A 23,825-nucleotide genomic window follows, 5' to 3' on the forward strand; every position below is an offset into this window, starting at 1 on the left:
CAGGGCAGAGCGGTCTCCCGGAGGGGACGGGGCTCATCCCCGCCGCCCGAGGCAGCCGGGCTGAGCGGGGCTCAGGCCGGGCACTGCTGCTGGCACGAACACGCCGTGTGAGCGGACACCGAGCTCACGACGTCCTCGGACTTCTGGTCCAGCCGAAGCTGCCCGTCCAGGCTGAGAGCGGAGTCTAAAGGAGAAAGGAGAGCAGGGTTGGTTATACATTGGGGCACTCCTGTGTCAGTGCGGTGCATTTCGTGCTTTCCACAGAACCCCGGTGGCACAGCGTGGTGTGCACAGCTCACCAGACTCACCGGCTGGAACGCAGTGGAAGCCCACGGACACGGAAACAGTCTGGGTTGCTGAGCAGCCTTTCACACAGCGAAGGACTGGCTCCACGGAGAAACATTTTTCTGCTGCCTTCTCAAATGAAAGTGGCTTCTCACTTTTGACAAGTTTGTGCTGCAGTTTACAAGCTACAAAACATGAACCCTCTTAAAGCGTGCACAGAGTTTAGGTAAATAGCTTTCAGTACTTAATTTGTAGAACTGGCAGACACTAAGACCAATGGATGAAGTGTGGCATGAAGGTAATCAGCTTGAAGTGAATCAATTTTTTGTCAAAGGCTCAGGCTGTGAGAAAATGAGGCACATGGAACACAGTTGCAAGGACAGAGATGGGATCTAGGTGGGACACTGATGTCCAAATCCAAAAGATACTTGTGAAAACCTTGGTCAACTGACGCTCAACTTTACTTGAACTCAGACAGCACTTCATTTTGGGGCAGCAGTGGCTCCTAGGCATATCCTCTTCTGTACTGTGAGCAGCATCACACCTGCCTTGCCATGGCTGAGTAGCTTAGTCCTTATGTCTATGATCCAGCCACCCCAGGGAAGCTTGATCTAAGAAAACATTACAGAAAGGCCAACACGTGCCCAGAAGGTTGTGTTCCACACAAAATGTGTAGTGCACCCTAATGTGACCAACACATTCATGTTTTTATGTAGGGCCTGGATAGCAAGAACAATTAGTCATTCCCAGGCTGAAGTTTTCAGAGTGTGTTAATCTTCAGCCTGAGGAAATTAAAACAAGTTTTTCCCACCTCAAATGCCTGCTAGTTTGATAGTCAGGGCTAGATATAATTTTTTAAATTTAAACTAAAAGCCTGGAAATAACAGAATGAAAATAAAGAATGAAACTATTAAAGATGACATAAAATTACTTTTGTCAACAGTCAAACTTCTTCCTTTTCATACTAAGTTATCAACTTAGAGAGTTTTAAGTTGAACACACAAACTCCAGGTAACTACACAATGCATAAGACGATATAAAAACCCAAGAAAACTAGAACTTGCAGTGAACTACCAAACTCAGGAAAAACGGATTATTTTTTTTCTTCTTTTAGTCTGAGGCCACTAATCACAAAAATAGCAAAAAATGAGATGACTGTGCTACAATTAATATAAACCAACTATTCATGTGATTAATTAACTAATTAATTAATTGAAGGCAATTACATTAATATATGTTGGGATCTTAGTACCTCCAGTACAGGGGTCTTCTGAGATGATCCAAGAGTGACCAAAACTCACAGCATCTTTAGCTAAATATCCACTGGGTGTTTGATATTCTCTTTCTACCTCAGCATCATATTTTCCACAAATGCCACATGTTTTTCCAGCCATCCAGAAAGCAGCTTGAATCTTTGTGGAAATACAGAAAAGTTGCATGTAAATGCTTTTCTTCTAAAACTAAACACACTGAAAGTAACTTAAAAATTACCTCAAGTCTATGCCCATCATAGTATATTTTATCTATGCCATAATCTGGGGCTTTTAGTGTCAGTCCTTTCTTTTCACTGCTGATCAGCATGCTTGCAGCTGCAACAGAAAAGAAAAATGTGATCTTTTCTGAAATGAAGTTACTGTTTTAGGATCCACCCTGAACCCTTTGTTAATTTCCTGGGCACATAATGCACACTTTACAGAATCCCAAAAGAGATTGTGGGAAGTGAAAAGACTACTGCTCTCTGCCCTGGGAAAAGCTGAAGCCACTGACAGGGGTGGCTGTGACAGGAGTCATCTAAATTCCTGTTCTGTGGGTCTCTGGAATCAGCAAAACATACCACAGCCCTGCAGTTTTGGTCTGTGCAAAGATGCACAGGATCAGCATCTCTTTCTGTGCTCATCTTTCTTGCCACCCACAAGAAAAGCTTGCATGGAGGTATGTTAAAATCTAATTCTTTCTCAAATTAGGATGATCTTTATCTTGTGAGGTGTCTGCAGGATCATACCCTCTCCTTCATCAAAAGATCAGGAAAGATTAAACAAAACCTAAAGACGAGTCTCTTACCAGTATTAGATGTGTATGGAAGATCTTTTGGGGCTTGGACACCATTAATCTTCAACTGGATGAGTCCATTGGAAACATACATGTCAATCTCACTTTAAATAAAGGAAATTAGTGTAAACAAATGCTTCTCCTCTGCCCTACTCAGCTTATAATTTCCTGTTCTGGCAGAACCATCACTGCAGGATGCTCATATCATCCTGGCATGAATCACCTTCTCCCCTTTAGGGGGAAGGCTGAGGGGGCCCAGGACAGTGTGCCAGCAGGAGGGCTCCCAGTGCACCTCCCCTGGCTGTACCATCTCTGAGTGGCTGCTCGTGGCCACAGCTCAGGCAGGAGGACACCAGGCTGCAGGAGCCTCGCTGCAGCACAACCTAATTGCTATTACCCTCACATAAATGGAAGGTGCTTTACATTTCAAAGGAAGATTGGGTTCCCTAGGGCAGCTCTCTTACAGCCTGAACAGGCTGTGTATTGTAGTATTTTCTTCAGAGCAGTGTTTGCTCTAACAGAAGAAATATGAAGCTCAAGCATATCAAAAGCACATCCATACAATTGCATGAAACAATCAGGAATGATTCAGTGATGAGGAATGTCTTTATCACAAAAGATACAGTCTATAAAACAAGCATCCTTGTGTTCTTCCACAAAACAGGTGCAGGGAATACTAGATTCCCTCTGTTTCTCTAACACTATGGCACAGTTAGGCACACATTTTTCAGAAATAAATAATTACTTGTAATGAAACCTTAGGGATGAAAGTCTATTTATATGCTTTGAAGAACACTCACTACAGTGATTTTAGTATGCATAATCCCATGCAATTTAGGGGTGATTGCTCCAGGCTGAAACAAAGTGTATCTTAAAGGAATTTCAAATAGATTAGAACATTATGTACCAACTAAGAGACATCCTAAGAGAGTGCCTCTAATCTGGGATATGTAATGCCCTTTTTAGCTATGTCCACTTCTCAACAACCCTGCTGTAATGAGTGTGAGTTCTAATTTGTTCTAATTATTAGCTTAGTGTAGAAGGCCAGACTAATGATTAAAATATCTCCTTCTGGATTTACAGTTTATGTGTCTGCCTAAGCACGAAGTACTGAAATTAGATGCTTAAGTTCTAACAAATTAATGAAGAATTTGTAGCAGTAAAGTCTTGAGATTACTGTGAACCTCAGATATATTTCAGAAGCCCTTTTAAAAGACAAAGTCCCAAATTCCAGTGACACTCCTAGATATCTTTCCATTTACATCAGTACTTCCTGCATGAATCTAATGTTAGTGCCAGTCTGCCTTGCCAATTTGATCTTCATTTATAGCATATTCAGGTTGGCATCTATTTTTTGTTAAGTTTTCAATTACTTACTGGCTGGCAACTCTGACATTTACTGCTGTAAGGTCAGCAGACTCTTCAGGTCTTTTCACCATCACCAGGAATTTAAGCTCTGGACTACAGTCCTGCACCAAGACATGGTAGCAATTTGCAGGCATTGAATAGTTAAATTCAACACCATTGAAGGTTGTGATCTTATTTTGGAAAACTGTACAATGACCTGAAAAAAAAAAGTAAAAGTAAGCATTTTATAATTTATGTAAGATAGCAATTTTATTTTAGTTTTGTAATTAAAGGGAAAAAATATTCTGGTTCTGCATGTTCTGATGTAGAAATGGATTAATTCTGTCAGGTGAAATTTTAGATTTGTAGTAATTCAAAAGTAAAACTTTGCCAGTCCTACAAATTTTAGATTTGTAGTAATTCAAAAGTAAAACTTTGCAGAACAACACCCCCGTGATTCAGGCATTGTGTGAGATGAATTGTGCTCAGAGCTGGTGCAACTCTCAGTTTGTGGCATTTTGGCTTTTCTAACTTTGTTGTAATCAAAAGAATTTCAAAAGGGTTGATAACAATTCACATACCATTACCACTAGGGAAAGTTTACTGAAATGCTGATACCTTTATGGAATCATAACCAGGGTTAGAAATAGTTAGAAGTTGGGAAGGAAAAAATACCACACTACATTTTTGTCTTTTTCACTGTAATGCCATTTTGTTGGAAATCCTACCAGCTCTGATTAGAAATTATTTTGCAACAATTGTAGTTAATACAGATTAGTTCTGGTGTTTACCTTAGAACTACCATTGAATCATAGAATGGCTCGGGTTAGAAGGAACCTTGAAGATCATCTAATTCCAATCCCCTTGCTATGGACAAGGACACCTTATAAATATGCATGGGATGATATTATCCCACTGATTCCAAGCAAAATGTGACTCCTTATTGCAGGATTACATAAAGCTTTTCATTTTAAAACTTACCCTAAGTACGTATAATGTGATTAGCTGTTAATACAGCATTAATAAAACAATAATCCCTTCAAACTCAAAGTGCAGGATTTGAAATTAATGAGTACACTTTTGGAGCTGTTTCAGCTTCAACATAACAGTGCTAATCAAGCAGAGCACCCCAAATCAGAGGTCACTTAGATGTTCCTCTCACAAATTTTGTGTTGTATTTTCTTCACAAACAATTTTTGCAGCGAAGCTGAAATGGGAATGGATTTATTTGGGAATGGATGTACTTGAAAGCATTATTTGGCATGGAACTGAATGTTTAATCTTCCTAATATGTCTCCATTTCTTTACATCTTTGCAGTCTCACAGATTTTCATAGAGATGCTTTGTTTCTATCTGACATCCAACTGATTTTTAAGTGAATAAATAAGTAAAAAAAAATTACATCAAAAGTGCAAATCATGTTTACAAAATTTACAAAGTCAATCATTGGCTGTGCAAATAGTTACTTGCTGACCTTTAAGACTTTCAATGAGTGAAAGTGTTGCTTGGGAAAAGACCTTCCAGTCAGAGGATGGTGATGCTGAGATGGCTGTACCCGGGTGTGAGGGGACTGGCAGGGGCAGACTGATGGCCGTGTCGTAAATTGTGAGCTGAAAATCAGGCAGGAAACAAACATGAATGGGAATGGAAATGCAAAGTACAGTATAGAGATAAGGTAGCATTTTCCTCTAATTTTCCAAGAGAACTGTGCTGACTGAAATCTAAATTAGCATCTGGATTTCTGTCAGAGTGAAAAAGAAATCAAGTCCTCTGTGTACAGCATGAAATAGTTGTACAATGTGACACATCTGCAACCTGTGGCACAGCAGTGCTAGAAATGAATTTGGATAGTCACCAATTTGCAGCTTTTTGGGTAGTTGTGCATCACATTTGTTCTCAGGCTGAGCAATTTGCTCACCTGAGATGCACACCCTCTTTCTGCCTATACATCAAGTGCTGCGGTTTGGCTGTCCCAACAGCCTGGTTTTACAGTCTTTTCCAGAAAACAGGAAAACCTGTCATCTTTCTTAAGACTTTGGGAGGAGTGGGCTTTTTCATAAGTTATTTTCTAACTTGCTGTCTATCATGATGATTGTTTTCTAACCTTTTCTTATTTCATATGCTTGTATGCTACATGAGAAAGACAAATATGTTGTAAGGTGTTTTCTTACTAAAACCAACTGTATGAATGTCTTCTGAAGGCAGCTTCTTTATAGTTTTGATTGGGTTGCTTTTTTTTTTAATCAGCAGGTCAAAAAACCCCTTAATCATCCATTTTCTAGGTATTGACTGTTTCAGGATAAAAGATGATGGAAATTGTTACCTCTGGCAACTTAAAGACAACATCACAGGTTCTTGGGGATGTCAAAGCCATAACCAAGGTTGCCTGGTGAGAGGGACTAAGCTGTTGCCTTTGGGAAAACCCAAGCAAATAGGCAGCTCCTGGGAGAAATGAGTAAAACCTGGGGAAGAAAAAGGAAGTTATTAAAATTAACTGTCTTTGAAAGAAATTATTATTATTTGTTCACACTAAAATACCTCCATAAAGTAATATGCATATGTGTTAGTATCAGGGCATGTTTTGCATCAGGGTTTGGTGATACACGATGTTGTATATTGAAGGAGAGGCAGCAAATTTATTTTTTAATTGGTATAAAAGATCTCAAGAGTCTGGATGGGAGAGTAATATGAGAAGAAAAGTGTGGCAAATTTGTTTTAAACACATTCAGACTTAAAAATAGGCATCAATTACATAAGCCACCAAATACTAACATGCTAAAAAATGCTAAGTTAATATTTCACTTTAGTATGTCAGTCATGCAGTGGTAACTTTAGGCAAGGATCCTTTGCCCACTAAGACTGTTAACAAGCTGATGGAGGGATCTCTACAAATGGGTTTCCAAACAAGCTTGGGGCTCAAAGAGAGAAATACAGAAAATATTCCTTTATAAAAAGGCACAGTCTCAGAGCAGAAAGAAATGGTAGGTTCTGTGGCTTTGCTCCAGGATAGTCAATTGGATGGTTTAATCTCCTCTAATAAGGGCAGATAACAGCTTTGGGTAATTCAATCTAATGTAAAAAGTTACCTTCTTCAGAAGACTTTTAATCAAATCACCTGTATGCCTTTAATGTGAAAACTTGTGTTTTACATGTATTTAGTTAACTGAGTTGCTGTACATGACTGTATTTTAGTAGTACTATGCCAAAAAAATAGGCTTCAATGTGGATCTATATGTTATTGCAGGCAAATGCATGGAGGGATACAATAAATGAATGCAACAGATATTTCATTAAAAAGGAGACACATGTGAACTGAATTCAGAATGTACAGTTTTCTTGCATTAAATGTCATTTAAAAATTGTTATTTAATGTGCATAAGCTTTATGAGAAGTATTTGTATCACCTGCTTTAGAAGCCAGAGGCAAGTGCCTGCATTAGGAAATTAAGAGACTGATTTCCTCAGAGACCCACAGTCAGGCTTCTGCTCTGAACCTCCATGAATCAGGAAGCATGACAAGAGCAATCTCCTAATTCAGGCACCTTAAACTCCAAGTCTGCAATAGATTAGGTGAATCCCATCATCCCAAGTGGTTTTCTTGCATACAAAAATGCAGTAATGATGCTTTGAGGGAATGAATACAGAGAAAGCACACATTGGTAATCTGACTTTATATAAAATAAAATATAATTTTATGAAAATTATAAAATCCTACTCGTGGAGGGGATTTTTTCCAGCTTGAAAGTTGCAGAACTGAACCTGCAATTATTTGGAGCACTGACATATATTTTTCAAAGACTAAAGTGAAATCTCACCATCTTGCAGTTGTTCGGATTATTGAGGGAACTTTCAGCCACTCCAGCTTCATCTGCATAGCTGGATAAGCAGCAAATTGCCCTGTTGCAATCTGAGTGGCAATCTGGTAGTCCTGGCAATTTTTACCCCATTTAAGAGAACCCTAGTAAAGGGAAATAAATAAATTTTTACATAAAACATAGTAAGATCATTATGTTTCATTTATATTTGGGCCGATTGGTATTTTAAACTTACTGATACTTTTCGGTAATTTATTACTGAAGCATCAGCACAGAGTTTCCATCTGCTTGGTCCTGTGATGCTTGAACCAAACACCTGTATTCTCCACCCCTTGGGCTGTGTATCAGTGTACAGGACAAACTGCAGTCCTGTTGGCTGCTTGTTTCTGTAGATGGCACGGAGAACTGCAGCCAGTATTGGTGGCTTTCTGTCTCCCAGGAATTCAGGCTTTGGTGAGTAGAGAGGAAATAGAGACCAAAGACACAAAGAAGGCATTAGAATTACCATAGTAAAACCACTGGCATGACCAATGCAAGTAAGACTATGATGGGAATTTTTTTGTTAATTTTTTTGTAATTTCAATGCCTAATGAACAAAAGAGTGGCAGAGTCAACTCCTAAACTTTTACAGAAAGATACACAAGGAAAATATCCCTGAAACCAGTTTCTAATCCAGCAGGTCAGCACTTCAAAAGTGTTCTGATTTTTATAGTGAATTATTTACTGAGCAAGACAAATTTCAACATGTACAGCAATACATCCCAGTTTCATTCAAAAATGTAACCTGTATTAAATGAATATTAAATTACATTCAATGATTATCCAATGTGCTCAGCTTTATGAAATAATAAACAGTTCAATTTCTTTCTATACACCTATTATGCTAAATCACTGAAATTTTCCTATCTGTTATAAATACACAAAAACTGGAAATGCAAAGTAAATGTTTGGGTTTCTTGCAGATTAAGACATTCACCTGAGACATGGCTCCAGAGAAATCTTCATCACTAGCTGAGGAAGAGGATGAGCTGATGCTGATGTTCAGGATTTTCCCTCCTGTGTCCTGCAAAAACAAAGAATCACCTTGAAGCAGGTGTCTGCCACTGGAAGCTGTTGCAGAATTAATTTATCATATTTTCACTCCCAGAGAACTAGGATCTAATTGCAGAAAGACAGCAAGACTAGTTGTACCCACTGCTCCCATATATGCAGTAAATGTACCTGTTCATCTGTGGGCTTAAATAAAAGGTGGTAAACAGGTGGGTTTGCCTGTAAAATAGATAGTATGTAAGATCCAAGAGAAAATAAAGAACTAGCTTTTGAAAAATGCATTAAAAATTTCAGCTCTGAGTATGGAAAAAAAGTGCGAAATTAAATTTTTTAAACATTTTATAATGAAAAAGACTGAAATGTCAAAATTCTGGTCTGAAATGCCTCAGAGAACCAGAGTTCCTCTTTCTTTGGTCCACAGTCTATGAGCACAATTTTCTGATGTACAAAGGCAATCCACCATAAGAAATATAAAAGGTTCAGCCAGAGTGAATTACCTGTTGGTTGGAATATTCCCTGTCCCCACTACAGTGCCTGTCCCCAGAGTGGTCCTCCTGGCTGCTGCTGCTGCTGCATGCTGTGCTGCCAGCAGAGCTCCAGCTGCTGCTCCTGCTGCTGCTCCTGCTGCCACGCTTCCTCCCAGACTGCCGTCTTTCATCTTTCCTGTGATGATGTCCAGGATCTCTGCCATCAGCAGAGGAAGCAGCAGAAGAGGAGGATGAGCTGGAGAGGTGGGGTATGCTGGGCTCTGCCCACAGGCCCGTGTCTTCAGTCTTGTACTCTCGGTTAATCCGTTTTGTGCGGCGCCGTGTCTTATTTGCAGCCTCCAAAAACAGTTGAAAGCATTATGAATTTAGAGCTTGTTCTGTTACATTTCCCTGGCTGTCAGACAAGATGCTCACCACAGGCTTCCAAGGAAATAGAATTCCTCCCAGCCCAGCTCCTTGCTTTCCCATGCCAGTTTTCCACAATGGAAACCCTTGGCTTCATTACAGGAAATATTTCCCTCCCTGATGCTCAGTCTCTTACCATGAACACCTCTTCAATGCCTAGAATCTTCTTCAGTTTAGCTTGAATGTCCTTGTATGGAGCTGCCTCTCCCTCTTCCTTTGACCCTGAGCTTGATACTTCAATTATTTTTGAAGCTGCTTTGGGTCCTGCTTGAACCTCCAGCTGTATTTTGTCAATGTCAGCATCTGTACGAACTAAAAGGCAAAAACATTCCGGGGTTGTGCTGCTTGAGCATTATCTACAGTGATTGTCAGAAAAACCTGTTATTATGACTTTACCTGGCTTTAAAATTATTTTGGCTTCAAATTCTTCATATAATTCGTGCAGATAGGTATTTCTTAAGGAAGCAGAATTTTGTGATTTAAGGCTGAGACAAGTAGAACATCCCAAACTTTCAAATTTTTTACAGAACCTGCGTGTGTGAAATCTTCTTCCTGCATTGTTGTGATGTATCTCTTCTGGACCTTGCTGGTATCCTTTGGATATCACATTAGGCATGCTGCTTTGCTGCATTAAACAAAAATAAGGCAGATAAAGTCATTTTCCATAAAAAAATAAAATTGTCCCAGCTCTTAAAATAATTCCTCCAGTTAATGAAGAGAATGATGACAGTCCTGCTTAAAGAAGGAAGCAATGCTTAGAATTAGAGATCCAGGCACTGACAGCAGTGGGGTTTCCTGCAAAATACTCTGTGGAAGAGACATGTCTCCTGCCCACTCTTTCTCAGGCAGTGCTTCACAAACACACTGCCAGTGAGAACCTGCAGGGCTCTTTGCTGGGGCAGTCCCTCTGCATCCATTTCAGGCTTCTAGCTCTCCTGCTGGAAGCCAAGGCAGCCATCCCATGCCAGCCTCAGGAGTGGAAGAGCACATGACAGAATGTGCTCCTGCAATCCACTCAGGGTTATCTCAGGATTCGGGAAGAAAAATCTATATCCTGCCCAAGAACCATATTTTTCACATTAGTCTGATTCAGGAAAAAAAAAAAAAAATATTGTACAAAGGATGTGAATTTCAGACACCTTCCCATGACTGTGAAGAAGTAGGAAAACATACTGTCAAAGCAGCCCTGCCTGCATGCAGTGAAGGAAGTGAGTGGACTGTGAAGGATCATGTCATGAACCCATTGGGAAATATCAGGCCCCTGTTGAATTTCACCATTCCTGTGTCTGTGATCTGGTTAGCCAGCTCCCATGTCAGGGATGCCCAGCCCTTCTGAGGAGCTCTCTGCTCTCTGCAGTACAGGTGGCAAGAGGCTTCCTTACCTTCCAGCTACCAGGTTTTGAAGATCCTTCTGTTGACTCCTGGTCAGAGATACTTGGTATTCCTCCTTTGGGGAAAATCTGGGATTTCTTTTCAGAATCTACTTCTTCCATGTTCCTTGAAATAGCATAAACTTCACTCCTGTGGAGGTGATAAATGGCACACAAGTAACGCCTTCTGATTTCAGTCTACCCATGTTTCCTGGTGCAAAAAAGACAGTACTAAACTTTGTGTGAGTGCTGAGGTATGGCAGCCCTTAACAAGTAGTTGGATACTTGTGATTTTATGACAGGGAACTCAAAATCAGTAACACAGAGCAAGCAAAATGAAAAAAGCTCTTCTGTACCTAGCAGCTGCGAGCTCAACCTCTTGATGGCAGGGAAGGGTTTCAATCTTCAAATTTTTTTCTTTCATATTTATCCTGGCATCAAATTTCATTGTAGTGTTGGCACTGAACTCTGCATGATATTCAAAACCACTCTGAAAGTACTGTGTATTAATCCCCATCATTGCAATCATATGAAAATATGCTCTGAAAGAGTGGAAATAAAACCAGGCATAATTATATATTAATATGCAAAAATTTAACTTTGAAATGCAAAAGTACATTTTCATGCTGTTCTTTTTATTGTAAGACCCACTACTGATGGATGAAGAGATTTATCACAACAGGATAAGAAAAAAGCTAAGATGCCACTGGAAAACATGGTTTGTCTGAAAAACAAAGCTAACATGGACCTTCTGACTGCACTGTCACTGATATTGTCATTGTCATTGCTTGAGGACAAGCTAATTCCAGAATCTCGTAGCTTCAGATTCTGCCTACTTTTATTATATTATCACTACTGTTATTATTATCATTATTGTTACCATTATCATTATTAGTACTGTTGCTTTTGCTGATCCAGAAGCATTTCCCTTTACCCCCTGAAATCCTTCTGGCTTATACCAGGTGATGATGCCATTCTATGCTGAAATTGTAAAAAACTTGATACATAAGATAACATATTTTCACATCTTAGTATCTTTAGTCATTGAACAGGTACAAATGTAAGCATTTCTAGCAATGGCAGAACAGTGCAGTATCCTGTGGGATACTATGCACATTGCTGGATTTGCAGGGTTGTAAAGCATGAGGGGATTGTGTTACTTTCTCACAACTTTGTTGCTCTAGACCAGCAGATTTGTCCAAAATCTGGGACAAGTAAGATCCCTGTATAGCTACACATAGCTATACATATCTATGTCAGATAGAACTGACATATATCTATGTCAGATATAACTATAACTATTAATGCTTGTGTGCGTATGTGAATATATGTGTAATATTTACTTTGGCCTGATGTCAGCATGAATATCCGTCTTGGTTTCCCACAACTGTGAGAGTTTAAAATTGTCAGATACTGGTGGTGATACCTTTACATCCACTGAAAAAGACAGACAGCAATTATATGAACAGAGAAACAATGAAATCTGGGGATAAAATACTTTCAATAAGCAGAGTAGTTAAGGCAAGGGCAGTGCTTTTACATTTTGAAATACTTTACATGGTTATTTAAAAGTTGCTAATACCAAACCAGAGTTATACAAATATGTCTCAGGTGAAATACCCTAATTACTTCTCAAACGCTTTGGAGGCAGCTGGTCACTAAGGTTTCAACATTACTGGGGTATTTTTCAAGATTATAGAAGGATTCCGTTTGAGCAGAGGGATTGGAGCCACAGTTATGTGGGGAAGCTGCTCGGTTTGCCTTCCCACGCTCACCATCGGCCGCAGCCTGGGCCACCGCGGCCCCGCACAGCCCGAGCTCCAGTGGCAGGCCAGCGATGGTGGGGACGATGTGCCTCATCTCAGCCACCAGCACTGGCAGGGTCCATCGCCCTGAAATGCCTCTCTGGACCTCCTCCACCAATTTTTTCACCACTGGCTGCCAGTCTGATGATCCAGTTAGACTCTGGAAACAAAGAAATAGGTTAGGTAAGAGGACACATGGAAGGGAAATTATTCAGAATTGCAGACAAAAAGTCAACAGCCTTGTCAGTACCATCATCATCTGTTGAATGGCCTCTTTGTCAATGTCAACAAAGGCAATCTCTTGGCCCAATACTTTGATGTAAGTAGATACCAGGGGGTCTTCAGGTGGCAGTTCTTTCCATCCCAGAAGCTGTGGTGTTAGGAGACGTGGAGAGAAAGGGAAGAAGCAGAAAATATCACTTAAAGTGGAGCAATGTATTAACAAAGAGTAGATCCCATCTGAAGGGTGAGAACTGTGGTTCCTTAGCCAAAAAACCCAATGGACATATTACAGGTCTGAACCAATGTGGCCTTTCTTAATTGCATAGCTGATTTCAGAAAGAATTTCCCCATGTAAGGATGAGGTAAAGGCAAGGTAATTTCTGTTGCTGTAAGTAGTAGATGACACCCAAGGAGTCATGAAGGAAAAACCTCATTCAATTATCATTTTAAAAGAGAAGAACAACCACTTAGTATGTTCTAACATACACTTTAAAACATTTTGGCTCCCAACAGCAGCCTCATCTTTTGTACTATACATTAAGAGCTAGCACATGTTGAGTGAAAAGGTGGCACCTGTTGAGAGAGTAAGTACAATGTAAGTACAGCTTTCCATGACTGAACAGGATGACGGACTCCTTTCTTCCAGAAACATCAAAGGCATGGCTCAGTGGGTGGGTGATGCAACCCTGGTGCTGGGAGGAGCCGTCTGATGCAGACAGGTCAGAAAGGTGCCCAGACATACCGATTTACCCAGCTCCTTCAGGGTCTTGTACGTGTCGAACTCAGCGAAGGGAATGTTCTGCTTCCTCATGAGCTTGGTGAGGCCTTGTGACCGGAAAGCCACCTGCAGGAAAGAGTCAGGCAGCACAGCCCAAGTACAGGAGAGCTCAGGAAAACTCTTGTGCCTCGGATTAACTCACTGAGGCCACATGAAATACTTGTTTCATGAAGCCATTGCATTATAAGGACATGTCTACCTGGTAGATGGCTGCAGGCTATGGCTGCAGATGCTGAGGACGTGCTGAGCCAGCCAGCCTTAAATTAGTCAGCAGGGATAATTTTAGGGTAGGGCAGAACTCAGCCGAGGCTGCAAAGCTTGCTCAAGAAGCTGTGTGAATTCTTGCATGCTGTTACATGGAGCTTTGTGCTGCCCTGGCTGTACTGCTGGCTGAAATTTAATTTCCCTGTACTTATGCAAAATACCCTGGATCCCACGTGACTTTAGGTGGGCAGATGGATGTTCTGCTGTGCAAGCCTTCCTCCTCTCCTAGACTTACATGCCTATACTGGATGTGTTCATTGATGAATGTATGTGTCAAGAAGCCCAAATAAAAGAAGTAAAATCATAATCATTATCTAAATTTTCCCTTCCACGTCCGCCCTCACAGCCAGAAATGGAGTTAAACAGTACATCACAGTCCAAAAGCTGGCTGCCTTAATGCAATACTTACCTCAATAATATCCATTGCAGTGTTTGCATAATAGCCTCTTACTTTTGTGATTATGTCAGATGGAAACATGGTGCTGGGACTGTTCATTAGATAGACCCTCCAAATGGCACCAGCCTGATACTGAACTGTCACAGGAATAAAAAGCAGCAGAAATTAGGGTCTCCAAGGTGTCTGGTGCACATAAGCCACCTCAGCTATGCGCTGAGGGGTCAAGATCACAAGGGGTTCAGCCCCATAGGTCCTCAAGCTTGCAGCCTCAAGAGGAGGACTTTATTCTAAGGCAGAGTCAACACAACCCCAGGGACTGAAGAAGGAGGCCTAAATCTGTGTGCAAGCATCACTTTCCCCAGCAGATACCAAAGATTTAGATGTGGAAGAGTCTTAGGAAATTTTGCATGTTAGGAAGTTCTTCTGCTTTTTCTATTTCAAGAGTGCACTAAATTCACAGTTCATGATTGGATTTTGGATGAAAATCACAGAACACAATAGAGGCATTTGGCTGCCTAAGCTGAGGAAGTGCACAGGGCAGCTCTACTCACAGGAAAAGTCGCTGATCTGAATAACCTTGCTGTAGCGATAGCTCAGCCTGTCGAGTCTGGGGCCCAGGAGTTTAATGGCAATGTTGCAAGCAGCAGAGCTGAGTAATAGAATTAAAATCATATGAAGACAGTCAACTGTGACCAAACTCTTAGAAAACTGCATGGAAAAAAAATCTCAGTTTTCTACTAAAAATATACTTCTTCCTCTACTTACAGTTTATGGAGCTGTGGGATCCTGCCTGCTGCCAAAGCCTTCATGTGTGAATATGCAAAACTGGCTACTTGCAGGCTGGGCTCTGTCAGCAGCGAGGTGGCCAGAGCTGTTACTGTTGGAAGAGCAGGCTTGGTTTCGAAGAGAACGACACAAGCCGCCATTCGGATGTTGGGAGCAAGCGTGCTGTCCATAAACACCTGGAGGGTGAGCTCCCTTACCTACAGGAGGGAGAGAGAACCCCTGAGAAGCCCCTAACTTCCTGTGAGCAGTGCTTCCAGAACAGTGCATATGTGCTCTGCAGTGGATGGAGAACAGAAACCTAAACAAGAGATGTGGGCAAGGGAGCTGTCACCAGAACTGAAGATATTGCTGGGTGCACAGTGAACAGGGCTGGGAGAAACAGCCATTAGGCTGAGCATTACAGGGACTAAAACACTCTTTCCCAGGATATCAGCAAGGATGGGATGATGTCAGGAGTTTGCAGCATGGGCAGGAGGAAGACCAGTAACTGAGAAGCCTGTCCAGAGTTGCTAACATTACCCGATGTCTTTGTTATTCCCGAATCACTAAGCAAACCCAATCCATACCCTTTAAGACATTTGTTTAAATAATAATTGCAGTTACTTTTGCAGGGTCTTTTCTTGCAATTTTCCTTAAAGCCAACACAGCATCAACATGAATTCTGTTTGGTAATGAAGCTGCAGCTGCAGAAAATGTTGGCAAAAACTTCAGGATGCGTTTGATACTGGCTGGCTCTCCTGCATTGCCCATGGCTTTCAGGGCCAAGGACATGTCTTTGGCATCACCTTTGCTGGTGGCTTCAGTAGCAAGGTCGTGGAGTGGCTGAAAATGAAGCAGACACTGTTAATCTTACCAGGTAATGATCAATGATCTTGTAGTAGTGCATAAAAATGTGCATTGCCATAGCAAGCAAAACATTTACTGCTGCAAATCCCAGAACTGAGCTCTTCAGACTTTTCTCCCAGGAAAATCTCATCATTATCAGGGTGCTAAACATGGACCATACAAATAAACTTGGTTTTTTCCTTGCACAGTGTTGTAGTTGATTTTGAATTGTGCCTGAGCGTAGGAGACAATCCCAGGTGGGTGCCTGCAACAAAGAGTCTGTTGCAAGTCCAAAGGCAGTGCTGAGCTGATGCCAAGCTCAGTTGTTCCCAGAGCCACTTCTGCCAAATTGCTCTTGCATTTTTCACTTCCTACAATAATTTCAAGTTTACTTGAACAGTTCTACTGTTCTGAGAAGTGGAATTACCATTCTGGCGGCCTGGCTTTATTCCACTTTATTTTGGAACATTGAGACATATGTCAAACACTGCAAGGCCTTCTCAGTGCTGTGGTCCTGCTGAGCAAGGAGCTGGGGCTGCACAGTCCAAGGACAATGTTCTGAATATTTCTGACAGTGAAATGCAATTGTGTAGCAGGGCTTCCTTGGAAGCCCTAGCCTATGACATACCTAGAGCATTGCTTATATTCACACTTTATAAGTACACTCTACCTAATGTCAAAGTAGAATCATAGAATCATAATTATTTTGCTTTAATCTGACTTTTGTCACAACTTAATTCAGTTTCAGGCTGGTTACAGGATCCATTATCCCAATGGGCTTCTAGTACTACATTTGAAATTCTGCCTGACCTTTCAAAAGCATCATCTCAGTGTTTCATTCTGTCTTTGCATCGCTGAGGCATGCAAATAGTGACTTACATAATTGCCAGCATTGTGAGAGCTAAATTAAAGGCACTTTTAAAATTTTTTCACCTTTTATGAATAAGAAATGAGAGTCACATACCTGAAGAAGTTCATTTGGACACAGTAAAGCGTGAGCACAATACTTATTCACCATGCTACCATATCCTAGGTAAACAATTATCCTATGCATCAGTACTTTCTGGATTTGGGGACAGGTCAGAAAACTCTGCAGAAGGGAGAAGTGTCATTTTTTACTATTTCTAGTAATTAGAGCTGTGAAGTATTTATCAATAAATGCATGTGAGAAATAGATAAAATTGATTTGTGCTGTTTCTAAATAATTTCAGGAATTCAATCAAATGCTAGACATTCAGCTACAAAAAAATTAAGTACATTTGCCCCAGTTATGCTGTATGCTCTTTAGATACTGATTACATATTATTTTCTTGAGTTTGTCTTTTTTCATTTTAACTTCTGATTTGGCAAAAAGAATCAACAGCAGTTTTCTTATAGTTTGTGGGGTTTAATACAAAATATAATTACAAACTTTTGGCAACAAGTGTTTGGAAATATTTTCTGAAACATTTTCCATTTTTGCTAATACATTGCATTTTACAAGTTTAGATGGAAATATGTTGTATCTTTCATTTATAACCCTATGAATTCACCTTTAAAAAGGAGTGAGAGGGAAAACAAAAGGACGAATGATCTGTACTCACAGAGGCAATTTCCAGGGTCTTTATGTTTGGTGTAACAAAATGGAAGGCGAGAGGGAGAGTCACTGCTGTTTCCCAGATGTTCAGCTTCTTGTCATGGATTTTTTGCTTCAGGAATCTGAACGTGTCAGTAGCTCCAGCAGCACAGATGGCACTCAGGAACCAGGGCCTGCCAGGAAAAGGAGCACTCATCATCCTCCTTGCCCATTGTGCCTCTGGTCAGAAACCCTGGCTGAAGGCCATAGTTACCTGTAGGGGAGTTCATTGACAAACTGCAGCCACAAAGACTCGATTTGATCAAGGGTTGCTACACGAAAAAGCTGGATCATTTGTAAGAACTTGGCTGCAGCTTCTTTGGTGGCTCCTTTCTCGTTATTCTGAACTAATTGCCGCAGCGTCTCTGTTAGCTGTGGGAAAAACAGACAGCTGGAAGGATCCATGTTTAAAGTAATTATGTGATGACCTGTTAACCTTATAAATAGTGAAAGTGGGCAAAGGTAAGCCTCTAATACCTGTAAATCTGGATTTTTTATCCTTAATAGAGGAATTGGCATCTGGAGTAGCTCTCCTGAGAAATGGTAACGAAGACTCCCCTGTTTTTGCAGCTGAACTGTTGGTTCACTGAGAGGAGGCCTTTTAGTGCCAACCAAGGACAGCTCTTGTCTTCAAGGGAAAGAGGGAAATGCATCAGTAGACAGTAAGCACACTGTGCATGGAGGGCTTGCACAGCATTGGAGCAGACTGAGGGCTACCCAGCAGGACTGCAAATGGAGGGGCACTTCTCTGTTCATCATGGCTCTGGATTATCTGGAAAAGCCATACAACTGCAAAAGCCTTTGTGAGAGCTTGCTAAAGTCTGTGAGAGGTTGGACAGATGTTTTGAGTGGCCTAAACAGTAGGGCAGAGGCCAGCTGAAACACTCTGGGCATCCTGAGCTGGGCATCCCAGGAGCTGTATGGTGTTTGGGCCCTTGGCAAGCACAGGCCAGATGCTTCTTGTTATCTCACAAATCAACAGTAAATGTATAACCAGTTTTAAGCATCTCCTCCTGGCTGTGATAATGTAAGGACATGCACAGTGCCTACCTTGCCTCCACGATGGCTGCCCCGTTGGGTTCATTGAAAGGAGAGATCTGGTACACCTGGTCCGACACAGCGGACGTCAACGATGCCCCGCTGTCATCATACCTGATCTTGTAGGTGAATGTCACCGTGCCCTTAATGTTTCTGGCTTTCTAGAAGTGCAAAGAGACCACTCAGAAACAGGAACGGGCTGGTGAGCCCAGAGAAGCCAAAGCCCCATGAGCAGCAGTGCGAGCAGGACAGCAGTGGCTCCTGCCCTCGTACCAGGGCACAGGTGGGGCAGGGCCGCACGTAGGCCATCCCCAGGTTCCTCACTGCTTTGTCCTGGCAGTCTGTCAGGTCCTTGCTTTTGGAAACTGTGGCACGTTTATTCGCGCTGTCATCCTGGATAACGTATCTGGTTTGGCAGATGCCTTCAATCCCAGCCTGCAAGTATGGGTTAAACACAGTGAACGCCCACTTGAAACAACAATAAAAAGGTCAAAGAAAATGGTCTAGGAAGTATAACTTACTCTTCAATTGAAATGAGAATAAAAGTAAAATCAGAATGGAACAACAAACCTCCTGTAGCTCGTACACATTTTGTGTCTTTTTGATGGTTATCTGCAGCATGTTCAGAACCCCTCTCGCTAGGTTAGTGCACAGAACAGGACAGTCCTCAGGGGCAAAAATACTTCCAACCCTTCCTTCAGTGTATTCAAACTTAAAGGGCTGGCTGAGACATGCAGCAATGGTTTCTGAGAGCCTCGAAGACGGAGTGAAGGAGTCAGTGGGCCAGAAGCCATTGTGTTCCTCCAGCTTTGGTGATCGAATCTGTGAACAAGAATAGGACAACAATCATACTGTTCACCATCAGATTGAAATAGTGCTATAGTACAGAAACTGGACACTCCTTTTTCATGGCAAGACAAAAGTCACTTGTCATTGCAGGAAACAATTTCCAACTGGGACTCCTGTGCTCAGCCTAGGAAGCATCCTTGAAAATGCAAATGTCCATGAAGGATTTCTGCCAGAAAAATAAGATTATGTGAGCAGAATTTGAAAGTTCAGCAAGTCTGATGAAGCTTGTAGGCTGAGTGAAACACCAGCTACCAACAATCAGTACAGACAGGATACTCGCTCCTTTCCCACAGATGACAAGTGAGATCTCCCTTCAGTCTGCGAGGCATCCAAGCCATTATTGCCCAAGCTGCATGCCTGAGCACACAGGGGCTGTTCTGGCTGCTGCTCCAGGTCCAGCACATCCCCGAGTACCAAAGGCATGGCACAGCTGGTGGGGGAGCAGAGCTCACACCTTTGGAAGCGGCTGACACCCCTGTGAGCTCCTCTGGCTGTAAAGCCTGTGCACAAGTCCTTGACTGCTGCCTAGTGGAAGTGTGTGCCTGCATACACAGACCCATCTAGCTCCTCACTTACATTCACACCTCCCACCCTCGTGCATTAAAGTACGTGCTCCTGCAGAGGGAAAAGGTGTGGGCTCAGTGCTCTGTTTTATTTTAGGCATTTATAATCGATGCTGTAAGGCTGGCTTGCCTCTTGTCACATTTTCTCAAATTAAATCCTACTCAAGGCTCTTGTCTCAACTCCAGTGAGGTTACACAGAGCCTGCAATTGCAGCCCTATGTAAAGTTTGACAATAGGTATTCCTTCACACTGTTTCACTAATATATGTGCAGGATTACAGACTGAGAAAACTCCTAGGTGAGTGCTAAGGGCAGCTCTTACAGCTTTTTCTCCATGCGCTGTCTTCTCAGTCCCTAGTCTGTGGCCTTTTGTTCCATACCAGTATTTTAAGCTGTTTGGTTTAATCTTTTTGATGAGTAACAATGCTTTTAGATCTGATATTGTGATAAACACAGGCATTACCATTAGAATTCTTCACATTTGAATTAATGCCTATGTGAAGAATATCAAAAGGGGGATAATGGAGACAGTTGGGTCTTTCTCATGTGGTGTCTGAATTCCAGTGCTGAGCTTTTTTAGGTGATGGACCAGGTTAAAAAACATGGACATTTCATTCTAGAATGCCCATGTTCACACTCAAGCTTAGTGTTGCCTTAGTAAAATTACGTTAAGGACATTTGTTTAAAGCAGCTGCCAGCCATATTTTGTATGCAGGTGAACCCAAGGTAGCTTTAGTCAGGGGGCTCAGGCACTGATGGCAGCAGAGTGGAGCAGCTCCAGCTCCTTCCTGCAGAGGAGCAGGCTGTGAGCAAGCCTGTGGTGCTCTCTGTAGGTCCCTGGCAGTAACCAAAGCGTTCTGGATGCAGGTGCAGACCCTTCAGCAGTGCCCCCAGCTCTCCCCATCATAACCTGGTGTGCAGGGTGCAGAGCTCAGCGCCCATGTCCACACCTCTGTCCCTGCTGGGGAATCATCACTGCCTGAGGGAAACTGCTGGGGCTTGGAGGGCCATCTCAGCAGTGGGTAGGGCCCATGGCTTTCGTGGGAGCTCTACATCTTTTTGTCATTTATTCTACTGGCCTGGAGGTATGAAGGAAGCATCTTTATCTGCATGATCTCAGTGGGTGGGAGGGCTCCTGTGGCCATGGTGATTTACCTGCAGAAGGTGCTCACTGAGGGACACACGGCTGATCTCCACCTTGCTGGCCAGCCTCAGCCCTGCCGTGGCCAGGCTCCTGTCAGGGAGCCCATGCATAATGATGCTCTCATAGCTGTACAGGTAGGTCTTGCCCATGTGAAAAACAGGCTCTGTCAGGGAAAAAATATAACAGAAACACTTCCTTGGCTATGACTGCTTGATGTTACTTGAACCAGCCCAGCAAAGAAAGGTGAAGCTGCCACTGCCAAAAAAGCAGGTGCAAGCAGTGGGCAAGGCAAGGCTGGGAGGGAAAGCAGCAAGGGAGCTGCTCCCTGGCAGGGAAGCCACTTACCAAGGTCCTGCTTCTGGCCCTCTGTGAGGAAGGAAAGAGAAGTGTTAATGAAAAAAAAACCATTTCTGTAGATCCTTTAATGTATTATTCATTAAGTCAGCGTGCTAATGGTTGGCAAACCACCAGTAATGGGGCTCACCCCACACCCCCAGGACACCAAGCCCATGCCAGCCCTGCTCACTAGCTGCTGCTTGCTTGGCTTTTCTCCTGCTGCTGAGCTTAGCACAGAAATCTAACAGTTTACAGCTGAAGCTATAAAAGGGCTTCAGCAAATGAAGTTGTAAATATCCCTGAAAAGTCCCAAGGAGATGCAGTTTGCTCAGGATCACAGTGGCTGTCACAGCTCAGCAGTGATGGTAAAGCTCCTACTTACCCACGAGGGCAAACACCAGGGCCAGGATGAGTCCCTTCATGCTAAAAGTGACTGAAGTACACAGGGGAAAATCTGTGGCTTTTATAGAAGAATTATTAACAGGCACAGTGAATTTTGTTGAATTATCAACTTCTTATCAACCACCCAACAAACCCTTTGAGGGAGAGGGGGTTGGGGTCAGGGCAATGGATATTTTTGCTGAACCAAAACCATCACAAGTTCTGTTGTTCTCACTTCACCAACTGAATGTCTTGAAAGTACCTTTAGAAACAACTACCTAAAAATATTAAAACACAGTTAAAGCCAAAATTTATTATTACGTAAACAAAACTACTGCTTATCCTTACTCCCTGAGAGCAGCTGGTGCTATTGCAGTCTGTGCTGACTCTGTCTGGGTTGTGCTGACCTGACCATAAGACACACAGCTTATCTAAGTGATAGTGCCCCAGCAGGATTGTGCAAAACCCCGGGCAGCTCTCCTGTGACACTGTGCCCACCCCTGCCCTGCTGTGAGTGGGACAGGCTGTCAGCACAGAGCTGCTCTCTGGGGACAGGGACTTCACCCAGTGACACAAACCCCCTGTCATTGTCACAAGGGCCATGGCTAAATGCTGCTGACGTTCACGCTTCCCTGTCCTGCCTTCTCTTCCAGGGCTGATGTGCCAGCCCCTTCCACTGCTGTGTTTAGCCACAGAGGGGTGTTGTGGGGGGCTGCCTGGCAAGGGGGACAGGGTGAGGCTGACAGGTGCTACAGATCAAACCTCTTGGTTTGACAAAGGTGGACAACGTGTAGGACACCCAAACTTTTCACATCCCACAAGGGGTGACATCTTCACCCCATGGTGGAGCCCCCTTCTCTCATCAGCAGGCATTTTCCCTGCCCCTTTGTAGCCAAACCCAGAGATCTCTCAGGCTGCTGTGGGCTCCAGGTTTGGCTTTGTTCCCAAGCCCACCAGTTCCCTCCAGTCAGGTGATGGAGTGCTCCATTAGGAATCAGCACAGGGAGGGCTAAGGCAGCCCAGGGCTGGGGGTTTCACCTTGGCCCTGTGTGGCCACTGCTTCCCCACCAACCTTCTCCTCTCTGGGTGCGAACACAGCTGCTGCTGCCCAGCTCACTGTGGGAAGGGACTGGATTCATTTTCTCATCCACAGACCAGCGGCTCCTATCCAAGACAGCTTAGTTTTTGTAATGCTCTTTAGCTGATGGGGTTTTATAATTAGCTTTTGGGATATAATTTATAATGTCTGACAAACAGTGGACTTTCTTCCTAGATCAAAGACCGCATCTGTAGGGAAAATAAAAGAAATTTGAAGTATGACAAATCCTTTGCCGTGTTTTATTCAGGTCCTGATTTTTTTAACCCCTTCCCTTGTAAAACTGGTAGCACATGATAGAAAGTCAAGCTATTCACTAGAGAGTTTTGTCATGTCTTTGGAGATTTGGTAAATGTACTTAAGGGTTTGAGTATACAGCTACTGGCCACTGGCACTCAAGGCTCAAAGGGCTACTATGGCATAGCTATAGCAGCTGCACAGGTTTGGGTTTTTTTAAAAAAAAGCATCCTGCAGGCAGCAAGAACTTGAGGTCAGTGGCAGTACAAGTAGAAAGCTGCTGTGATGGCAATATTAAATGCAGGAATGCTTGTATTCTCAAAATTATAACACTATATCACTGAAACATCACAATATAACAGCGACTTCTCAAAATAAAGGTCAAACAACATTCCTCAAAATAAGGGTCCTCACAGGCTGCACCCAGCTGCAAGGGTAGGGTCTCCCCAAAACCACCAACACTGCAGACTGGGGCTGCAGAATCTTATCCCCCTCCCACCCCATCCCTCCCTTTGGGCAGCAGGTGCTGCATCCCTGGTCATCCCAGCCATGCTGCTGCCACAGGCACATCTGTTCTTCTGCTTCAAGGGTCACCTAAACCTGCTGGCAAGGGCTTTGTCTCTGGTGACTTCTCTATGAAACTGAAACCTCTCCTTGTCTAGGTCACTTCTTCAGTACCTC

At 42.7% G+C, this 23,825-nt stretch overlaps 1 protein-coding gene across 1 annotated transcript; it reads right to left on the reverse strand.

Moving 5' to 3' along the window:
* Positions 1-71: 71 nt before the first annotated feature.
* LOC115906421 (vitellogenin-2-like) lies at positions 72-21,852 on the reverse strand. Its single transcript, XM_030953580.1, has 35 exons — positions 21,813-21,852; positions 21,440-21,460; positions 21,106-21,257; positions 19,109-19,360; positions 18,812-18,973; positions 18,551-18,699; positions 17,978-18,128; positions 17,715-17,872; positions 17,469-17,634; positions 16,850-16,975; positions 15,664-15,882; positions 15,040-15,257; positions 14,826-14,923; positions 14,287-14,411; positions 13,578-13,679; positions 12,864-12,983; positions 12,584-12,773; positions 12,152-12,245; positions 11,165-11,350; positions 10,821-10,959; positions 9,835-10,063; positions 9,575-9,750; positions 9,043-9,369; positions 8,717-8,764; positions 8,472-8,558; positions 7,731-7,943; positions 7,496-7,638; positions 6,005-6,143; positions 5,156-5,291; positions 3,712-3,898; positions 2,328-2,438; positions 1,777-1,867; positions 1,538-1,697; positions 309-470; positions 72-184 (listed from the first exon to the last, which is right to left on the reverse strand). Exons 1-35 carry the CDS (start codon positions 21,850-21,852, stop codon positions 72-74), a joined length of 5,190 nt encoding a protein of 1,729 aa, XP_030809440.1.
* Positions 21,853-23,825: the final 1,973 nt, after the last annotated feature.

Source organism: Camarhynchus parvulus, chromosome 8, assembly GCF_901933205.1.
Source record: "Camarhynchus parvulus chromosome 8, STF_HiC, whole genome shotgun sequence".
Classification (NCBI taxonomy): domain Eukaryota; kingdom Metazoa; phylum Chordata; class Aves; order Passeriformes; family Thraupidae; genus Camarhynchus; species Camarhynchus parvulus.